The 10,656-nt window shown below is 41.4% G+C and overlaps 1 protein-coding gene across 1 annotated transcript; it reads right to left on the reverse strand.

The window, feature by feature from the left end:
* Positions 1-1,495: 1,495 nt before the first annotated feature.
* On the reverse strand, positions 1,496-2,497 carry LOC128659207 (alcohol dehydrogenase 1-like). The gene has a single exon (XM_053712886.1). It carries the CDS (start codon positions 2,084-2,086, stop codon positions 1,730-1,732), a length of 357 nt encoding a protein of 118 aa, XP_053568861.1. The 5' UTR covers positions 2,087-2,497; the 3' UTR covers positions 1,496-1,729.
* Positions 2,498-10,656: the final 8,159 nt, after the last annotated feature.

The raw sequence follows: 10,656 nt of genomic DNA on the forward strand, positions 1-10,656 counted from the left end.
GAAACAGGATGAATCGGGAAGGGGTGTGGTGTGCAAGGGTATGTGTAAGGTTGTAATGCATGCAATCTAGGTACCGCTCAGTCTCACACCTAACCTGTGACTCTTGAGTAATTAGAGTCAAGATCTTGCTCATAGACTTGAAGGGACTAAGAGAAGTCAGAGAAAATATTTTTGGTGTGACAAATGTGAAAGATTCAGATTTAGAAAGAGTGTCACAGTATGCCTAGGATAGCTTTAATAAGCAGGTGAGAGTGTGAAATTTATCAGGAGTATAGCCAAAAGAGAGGAGAGTGGCTATTGTGTTGTGTAGAGAATCTGTATTAACAGCAATCAAAGTGTTAATGCTTCAGATTATGGCAAATGCAGCTGATTAGGTAGACCGGTTACTTGTGCAAGAGTTGTTAGTTGACATAACATCAGAGTGTTTGTAAAGGTACACTGTTTAAGTGTTGACTAAGCAGTTCCTGTTGTACCGTAACTGTTATCAATTAATTAGCAGGGAAAATAGAGCACACAGAAAATCAGGTTTTGGCAGCGCTGCCTGAGTTTAAGTACTTGCGCTTTTGGTTGTGAGCAGGCTCTGTCTACATCCCTGGAGAGCGGAGGAAGATAGAATTACCAGCTGCTTAAACCGCAGCCTCCGGTAACAGTATACAGGAGGAGTGAAGGTGAGCGTGTTACTCACGGCGTGGTTCCGTGTCTCAGCTCCGGATGTCAGTCGCAGCTGCGAGAGGCTGCGTTAGCAGCGTGACTTGTAAACAAATGGTGTTGGAGTTTGGCAACTATGTTACAATCAATTTCTTAATGTATCCAAAGTTCTACAAACTAGTAGATTTCAGGAAGCAAGGTAAATCCAGATTACAGGATAAGCAGAAAGCTACAGATCCGGCTGTTCTGCCTTCAAAGACAAAATACTTAGCCCCGAGAAAGGATAGGGAGGAGCCTTAAGTAACCTTGGTAGGTAATGTTTAAAGAGACAGTGCAGAACATTACATGGTGAGACCCCTACCGAGTGATGGATTTTATCCCAGAACCTAAGATTTGCCTGGACTATGTGATTTTGGGATATATTACTACTCCTAACATGTTTGGGGATCCACAACAAATTTTCCAATGACATGTCCGAAAGGATCGACCTTTGCGCTATATTGATCCATTTACTGGAGGAAGAGTGATCTCCCCATGCTGAAATGTGAGCCAATCTTACGGCCTCATTATATTTAATAATATTGTGAAGGGCTGTCCCACTCGCCAAGATTGGGTTATATAAGTATTTCACCGCTATCCTAGATTCTTTCCCTTTCCAAATGAACGCCTAGATTGCGAGTTTGGCGTTAGCCTTTAAAAGCAGCGTTAAGGGGTCCTAATGCTGCTTTTTAACAGCCGCTGGTATTACGAGCCAGGCAGGTACAGGTGTACTGCTCACTTTATTTCCGCGATTTTAGCATACCGCAAATCCTCTTACGTCAATTGCGTATCTTTTTATTGCAAGTTTTTTTTTCAAGCAAGAATAGTATTTAGCTAAATATACCAATGTCTTACTATTTGAGAATTATTTAAGGTGAATTTAGTCTGCAATATAACCTCCACCAGTTTTAGTTAGTATACTTATGTATCATTTGTGAGCTTTATGGTGCCAATCGCTAAATATTTTCTCTGTTATAAAATCACTCTTCTTCCTTATTCATGTCTCATATTATGTTAAGATGAGGAAAAGTTCCTGAGGGTCTCAGAACTCAAGCACAGTGCATATGCTTTCTCCCTTGCGCAAAAGCTCAAACCCTTCATTGATTTTTTCAAATGGAAATTTGTAACTTATTAGCCCATCCAGCTGGGACTTATTATCCATAAATTCAGAAACCAGCTTTGGCACAGCTTCTTTGCTCTTCCAACCTCCAAACAATCCTCCTGCCAGTTTGCGGCCAGTGAGCATTAATGCAGGGCCAAAATTCATTTTCACTGATGCAGGAGCCAAGCCAACAATAACAGAAGTCCCGCAGCCATGATGAGCACCCAAAAGTGCAGATGTCATTATATCAACATTTCCAATGCACTCAATTGCGTAGTCCACTCCTCCATCGGTCATATTTGCCAGCACCTCATGTATGGGTTCCTTAAATTCCTTTGGGTTGACACAGTGAGTGGCTCCTAACTCTTTTGCTTTAGCAAACTTATCATTGTTTACATCAAATGCAATGATCTTAGAAGCACCTGCTACTTTGCATCCAATAATGGCTGAAAGGCCAACACCTAGACCAAACACAGCACACAAGGAGTTAGGGGTAACCTGAGCAATGTTCACTGCAGAGCCATATCCTGTAGAAAAGCCACAGCCAATCAGACACACTTTATCCAGAGGAGCATTATCATCTATCTTAGCGACAGCTATTTCATCCACCACAGTCTATTCTGTGAAGGTGCTGCAGCATATGAAATTGTGTAGCATCTGTCCCTTGCAGGTGAATCTGGTTGTGGTGTCCAACAGCACACCTTTGTATTTACCTTTGTATTTACCAATGCTCCTCCTCAGGTGCGACCGCTCTAGCCTCATGGATCCCCTACTATTCCGCTGCCCCCCAGCAGCTGCTGCTCTGTTTCCAGGTACGTGGATGGGACTCCTCTCCTTGTTTGGGGCAGAGGAGGTGTGTTTCGGGATCATTAGGGCTGCTGGTGTTGAGAGCCTCTATGTTGTTAGCCCCCGCCATGCTAGGTATAAGATCATCATCCGGTTCCCTATTAGGCTGGTTTTTAGATTCCACCCTTGCTAAATCGGTGTTTAGGGCATTCGTAAGCAGGCCACATAGATCTCTCTCCAAGGCCCAAAAGTAATCTTCTATATGCCGGATCATTTGGGATTCCCATCTTCTCAGGCCCTCCATTTTCAGTGAACAGACTAGGTAGAACGCTGTGGAGGCACTGTGCAGCAGGTTTATTTAGGTAGATGATTCCCTCTGTTTTGTGAGGTAAATTAAGTTGGTAGCTCAATAGAACTAGTTATAGATGGAAAGCTGCGCACTCAGGCACAGTGAGATTGGGGACGATGTTAAGGCTCCAAGTATAGGAGAAGGCCTCAAGAATAATAGTCCGGTACTGAGGGCTTTAATGCCACGTCGCAATCTAAGACCCTATAAATCTCAGCTTAGGACACCAACAGCTAGATTTCTTCACTATTTTGGTAAGGTTATATTTGCTTCTGGAACTCAAAATTAGTGATATTTAAAGAGAGCTGAAGGAGCTGAAGCTCAGTGCGACCACTAAGATGGTTGCCGCCCGGACGTCCCCGTATCCTATCTTTTTAATGGGATTTTCCTAACGCCGGTATTACGATCACTTGAAAAAGTGAGCGGTACAGCCTCTCCTGTCCAGACTCCTAACGCATTTTAAAGTCAGTAGTTAAGAGCTTTATGGGCTAACGCCGGAACATAAAACTCTTAACTAAAGTGCTAAAAAGTACACTAACACCCATAAACTACCTATTAACCCCTAAATCGCCGCCACTTTAATAAATGTATTAACCCCTAAACCGCCGCACTCCTGCCTCGCAAACACTAGTTAAATTTTATTAACCCCTAATCTGCCGTCCCTAACATCACGACACCTACCTACATTTATTAACCCCTAATCTGCCGCCCCAACGTCGCCGCCACTATACTAAATTTATTAACCTCTAAACCTAACACCCCCTAACTTAAATATAATTTAAATACATCTAAATAAAATTACTACAATTCAATAAATTATTCCTATTTAAAACTAAATACTTACCTATAAAATAAACCATAAGATAGCTACAAAATAACTAATAGTTACATTGTAGCCATCTTAGGGTTTATTTTTATTTTACAGGCAACTTTGTATTTATTTTAACTAGGTACAATAGTTATTAAATAGTTATTAACTATTTAATAACTACCAGCTAAAATAAAGACAAAAGTACCTGTAAAATAAACCATAACCTAAGTTACAATTACACCTAACACTACACTATAATTAAACTAATTACCTAAACTACCTACAATTAATTACAATTAAATTAAATAAACTAAATTATGAAAAAAAAACACTAAATTACAGAAAATAAAAAAAATTACAGTTTTTTTAAATTAATTACACCTAATCTAATCCCCCTAATAAAATAAAAAAGCCCCCCAAAATAAAAAAATTCCCTAACCTATACTAAATTACAAATTTGCCCCAAAGTAATCAGCTCTTTCACCTGTAAAAAAAAATACAATACCCCCCCAACATTAAAACCCACGACCCACACACCCAACCCTACTCTAAAACCCACCCAATCTCCCCTTAATTAAACCTAAAACTAACCCCTTGAAGATCACCCTGCCTTGAGCTGTCTTCACCCAGCCGGGCACAAGTGGTCTTCCAGAGGGTCCGAAGTCTTCATCCTATCCGGGCAGAAGAGGACCTCCAGACCGGCAGAAGTCTTCATCCAGGCGGCATCTTCTATCTTCATCCTTCCGGAGCGGGTCCATATTCAAGACATCTGACGCGGAGCATCCTCTTCATCCGACGGCCGACGACTGAATGACTGGTCCTTTAAGTGACGTCATCCAAGATGGCGTCCCGAACAGAGCTTATGGGCCTGTGTTTCTGGTGAGTCTTCAGACTCGCCAGAAACAGCAGTTATGAAGCAGAGGTCACAAAGACCGCTGCTTCATAACCCTGTCCGCCTGCTCTGAGCAGGAGGACAGGAATCGCCGCAATTCAACCCGATCCAATACGATCGGGTTGATTGACACCTCCCTGCTGGCGGCCGATTGGCCGCGAGTCAGCAGGGGGCGGCCAATCGGAAGGGGTATGGGGGGACGACAATATCCAACACATTAGATTTGACATATCGCATAATATTAGGTTATGGGAGCATTGTCAGAGGATTGTTGACATGTTTGCTCCCAGATGAATATTACATCTAGAATAAAGTCTTTTCTCCCATTGTAGCTGTGGTGAATCCTTTCAAGTGCTAGAACATGGGAGACCTCTTGGCACCTGCTGTTTCTTCCAATAACGTGGAATAATATGTTTAGTACAGTTTAACATACATTGCAAAAGTTTTAGTCGAAGTTTGCAACTCAACTTATGGTAGTGATTTAGAAGTATCAGGGAAGGGGACAGGGATATGGCCAGACCTAGTGTTGTATCTATGTGGGTACTTATCTGGGACCAGAAATTTGTAATCTGCTTGCACGTAAACCATTTGTGTGTGATATACTGCCTATCTCGCCGCAGCCCCTCCAGCACTTAGGTGACACGTTCGGGTATATCGAACTTAATTTTTGTGGGGTGAGGTACCATAGGAAAAGTATCTTGTAGTTCAGCTCTAGTAGGGGCGATAGAGGATTTGGATGTAGAAAGACAAAAATTCCTCCATACTTTATCAGAAAACTGCATCGGAATTTCTGATTCCTATTGTTTAAGGTAAGTAGGTTTTTTGTCTGGAAAGGAACCCCTCAATATCTTGTAAATAATGGAAATGTGCGCTCTGCTTATATCGGGTGAGATATTTAATTGCTCAAATTAAGTTAGTGATCTAAGAAGCAAAGTCCTATGTGGGCTGGACATGATGACATGTCTGGTTTGAAGGTATGAGAACCACTGAATAAAGGGGGGACCTATTTCCTCAAGTGTGACCATGGTTTTGAGGGTGCCATCCTTAACTAATAAGAAAATGGGCAAATTAGCAAGTAGCCCCTTATTGTTGGGTAGTCTTAAGATTTGTTTTTCCAAGAAAAGGGGATTATTAAGCAAAGGCGTTAGAGGTGAAATTGGGCTGGAGACGCATGTAGTATCCCTGAGCACCCTGTCCTGTTGAGTGTGTGTTTGATGTATTTGTTTTGGTATAGTAGGGGGGTCAATGTTGCTTGGGTAGCCAGCTAATATCCCTCATGTAATGTAAATTGGATGAGTGGGATTCAATTTTCACCAATAATTTGGACTGTGGATTGTGGTTCCATGTTACAATGCGGCTTAAATGTACTGCTCTGTAGTAATTGGTAAGATTTGAAACCCCCAGTCCCCCGTCTTCTTTTTCTAAATACAAAGTATGTTTGGTGACTCTCAGTTTATTATGAGCCCAGATAAGAGTTTATCATGTGTTGCTGTGTTATGAGATATCTGTCTGGCAATGCTAGGGGGAGGGTTTAAAAGAGATATAGGTACTTAGGAACGATTGTCATTTTGACTGCACTGATGCGGCCAAGCCACAAGAATTGTTTGTGCTCGTGCCAGGTTTCTAATAGCTAAGATATTTCTGTTTGGAGTGGATTATAGTTGAGGTCAAAGAGGTTAGTGGGTTCGTCTGAAATGCTAAGTCCTAAATATAGTAGTCTGTCTGAGATTAGAAGTCTGTATTCTGAGCAAGAAATTGCTTCTCGGCTTGCGATAAGTTAATCGGGATAAGCGCTGATTTATCAGCATTTATTGAGTTGGAGACTAATTTGTATTCCCTCAATATTTGGTTTCAAGCGGGTATAGAGGAGAGAGGTGACTGCAGAGTTAAAATAATATCGTCTGCGAACAGCAAACATTTTTTTGTTAAGTCTCCAAAACTTACTCCGATGTCGGGGTGTGTTCTAATTTGGATCGCAAGTATTTCTACCGACAGGGCAAACAGTAAGGGCGAGAGTGGGCAGCCCTGCCTTGTACCATTGCTAATTAGGAATGGTTGTGAGAGGGTATTATTAACTCGTACTCTGGCAGATGGTTTGTTGTAGAGGGCTTGAATTCATGTAATAAAACTATTAGGAATTCTAAACTTTGACAGGGCAGACCACATAAAGTCCCAGTCCACCCTGTGGATAATAATAGTAAGGGAGTATCATTGTCTTTTGCTACCTGGAGTGAGTGTAAAAGTCTCATGGAATTGTCTTTGGCTTCCCTACTGGGGATAAATCCTAATTGGTCAGGGTGTATTAAATTAGGGAGGAATTTGTTTAGCCTAGCTGACAGAAGTTTGACCGTGATCGTCGCTTCAAGTAAGGGTTGTGTAAAATGGTTGTTTTGGTCTATACATTGGTAGAGTATCAGTAGTGGATCTCCCAATTGGCCCATGAATAATTGGTAGAATTTCGATGTGAGGCCATCGGGTCCAGGTGATTTACCTGATGGTAATGCTTTTATTGTAGGGTAAATGGGGAGTTCAGGAAATCCACATCGTCTTTTGCTAAGGTTGGGGTTTTTATTTGAGAGAGATAGTGTTTGATAAGCTTGTATTTTGTCTGGCTGACTAGAGGTCTGCAGGTTTTATAGGGATTTATAGAAGGTCACAAAACTGTCTGCTATGTCCTCCAACTTTATTGCTAGGTGGGCCTGAGGGGTTGGATATAGATCTAATGAAATTACCCATTTTTTATTTTTGAGTGCCCTGGCCAGCAGGCAACCTTATAAAGAACTTGGTTTTAGTGGTAAGTGCTCGCAATTGAGCATGCTGTGTTAAGTAGCTATTCATATTTTCCCTGGCTTCCTGTAGGTTTGCTAAGGTTTAGTCTGAGGTCGTCTGTTTGTGACAGTGTTCTGTAGTTGTTAGTGCACTGGATAGTGCCTGAGTCTAGCAGTGTGTTTTATGAATTCCCCTCGAATATAGCTTTTGTAGGCTTCCTAGTTATTAGAGATAGAAGTGTCTTGGGGGTCGTTAAATTGGAAGAATTCTTCTGTGCTCTTAGAGAAGTGTTCAACCGTCAGAGAAGATAGTCATTTAACCTCCAGTTAGTCCTATTAGTGGGCCTCGAGGACCAGATAAAAGTGCTAAGGACCATGCTATGATCAGACCACGTAGTATGGGACATTTTTAAAGTTTTTAATGAAGACGGTATATTTCGAACTGACTAGGATATAATCAATCCGTGAGTAGTTACGTTGTGGGTGAGAGAAAAAGGTGTAATTTCTTTGTGTAGGATGTGCAATTCTCCAGGTATGAAAGAGTGTTAGGTTAGATATAGTTGTCCAATTCACTTTGAGTTGGCTGGCTGTTATGTAAGATTTGCCTGTGTGTGTGTGTCTATGGAAGGGCAGATAGGAAAATTTAAATCGCCACCAAGGAACACCGGTCCCTTGGCAATATCTAGGACTGCATTGATCACTGACTTAAAAAAATAGCGGGGAAGGTCTGTTAGGGGCATAAGCATTGACAATTGTGACCGGTGAGCCATATAACAGACCAACCACAATTATCATTCTACCTTCCCTGTCATTTTGTTGTTGGATAAGTTTGAAAGGTATATTACGTCTGAATGATATACCTACACTGTTTTTCCTGTTGGGCCCTGAACTAAGGAAATGTTAGGTGTAAGGAAACCTTTCACATTTTGCGTGGCTATGGAGATAGTATTAGGTTGGATCCTGGGACACATAATTACTCTATATTAAACTGTAAAGTATGTTTTAGTGTTAGCAAGTTAATCATGCTCTTAGACTAGTAACTGTCCTCCCTGCAGTATTTTGTGGTATGTGTGGATTGTCAAGGGTAAGGGTAAGGGAAAGTGAAGAGGAAGGTAGGGAGTAAAACTAGGGGTGGGCTAAGCGCCTGTTGTAGGTAAGTGTTGGTGTACTGGAAGGGGGGTCTGTAGCCATGAACAACCAGAAACCAGCTTGCTGAAAGAAAAGGAAGTTATCACATTTAGAACCATAACAGTTGCATTTTGTATACCTTATTGTGGGCAAGGCTAGGGAGGAGAGGGGGAAAATGGAGAAGGAAGGGGGCAGGGGGTGGAATGCAATTAGAAGTATAACTGACATTTTTTACTTCTAATTTAACTAAGAATACATATAAAACATATAAAGAAAAAGACAAAACATAATAGTCAACACAATAAATCTACAGTGGACACTAGCTAAAGAGGTTGTTGCAGCCGTAAGATCTTTAACATAAAGAGATGAAATAACAGATGGTGTTTATTCATATTTAGTTTCTCTTAACTACCCGGAACTTGCAAACATAGTGTAAGAACCTGAATGGGCCTTGTAGGTCCTAACTGAACTACATTTTGAATAACATTACAACTATAGCAACAAGTGTAGGTTGGGGTGTTAAATCCCCTAAAGCAGAAGAGCCTGGAACAAGAACCTTAAGTTAAGGGGAGTTTCATATGGCCTAGGTTGGGATTTCCAGTTCCTATATTGTCCTGAAGAGGCCTGTGGTTAACTAGGCTTAGGCAGGCCAGTAAACAGTTCCTCATGTGGAGTGTGAAGTTCAGTTACCTGAAGTCCATAGACTTACGTATTCAGTTACGGCAAACTGGATTCAGGCATCTTTCACTCTTTTGGGGAATCGTGGAGGGCTTCTTGGCACCCCTTCTCTTGTCATCCACCCATGATTCTCTTTGCGGTCTTGGGTGTGCAGTGAGGTTTTCTTCAGAGCGGTCAAATGCTGGTGGTGGATGTGGAGCTGGGATGCCCAGTAGTTTGCAGAAGGGAACCATGTCTTCTGTTGCTGTGAACTCCATTCTTCTCCCATTTTTTGAAGTTATTACTGAGGTTGGGAAACCCCATCTGTAAGGAATTTTCAAGTTCCTGAGGTGGGATGTAAATGGGGCGAAATCACGCCTTTTTTGCAAGGTTTTAGTAGAAAGATCTTGAAAAATTTGTATTATAGCATCTTGGAATTTTATGACAGAGTGATTTCTAGCTAGATTGTATATCAGTTCTCTGTGCCTATATATTTGAAAACAGAAAAGAATGTCTCCTGGGGGCTGAGAATCAGGAGGCTTTGGTCTTATGGCACGATGGGCTTGTTCCAGAGGTATGGACTGCATATTGCTGTCTTGTTCCTTCACTAGTTCTTCAAACAGAGCCTGAAGAAAATCAGGAATAGCTGGCTCCTGTAAATCCTCAACCAGATAGCAAGGATAACTTGCCACAAACCTGTAGCAAGTTTTCACTTTAAGTCTGCTTAACTTGCTGCAAGTTTGAACTGGCAAGTGTGTTTACTTGCAGCATAATTGCTGCACAAGTTCTAGTTGATGCTTTTTCAACTTGCAGCAATTTTTCGTGGCAAGTCTCTAGCAAGAGGTAATTTGTAATTTTGAGACAAGTTAGCAGCAAGAGCTCTAGAAGTCTCCTGCAAATATTTGTTAAGTCAACAGCAAGAGCTCTGCAGGTTTGCAGCAATTTTCTGGCAAGTCAACAGCAAGAGCTCTGCAAGTCTCCTGCAAATGTTTGACAAGTCAATAGCAAGAGCTCTGCAGGCTTGCATCAATTTTCTGGGAAGTCACAAGCAAGAGCTCTGCAAGTCTCCTGTAAATGGTTGACAAGTCAACAGCAAGAGCTCTGCAGGCTTGCAGCAATTTTCTGGCAAGTCACCAGCAAGAGCTCTGCAAGTCTCCTGTAAATGTTTGACAAGTCAACAACAAGAGCTCTGGAAGTCTCCTACAATTTTCTGACAAGTCAACAGCAAGAGCTCTGCAAGTCTCCTTTAATATGCTGACAAGTTGATAGCAAGGGCTCTGCAATTCTGTTGCAAATCTCAGACAACTCAATAGTAAGAGTGCTGTTAGTCTGTGGCAAATCTCTGACATGTATGTCATAATTAAGTGCAGTGTCTGCCATAAGAGCACTGTAAGTTTACTGTTATAGGTGTAGATTATAATTACAAATTAATAATTTGTTAATAATAAAATGTTTTTTTCTTCAAAAGTTAGTTTATGT

Source organism: Bombina bombina, chromosome 5 (genome assembly GCF_027579735.1).
Source record: "Bombina bombina isolate aBomBom1 chromosome 5, aBomBom1.pri, whole genome shotgun sequence".
Lineage (NCBI taxonomy): Eukaryota > Metazoa > Chordata > Amphibia > Anura > Bombinatoridae > Bombina > Bombina bombina.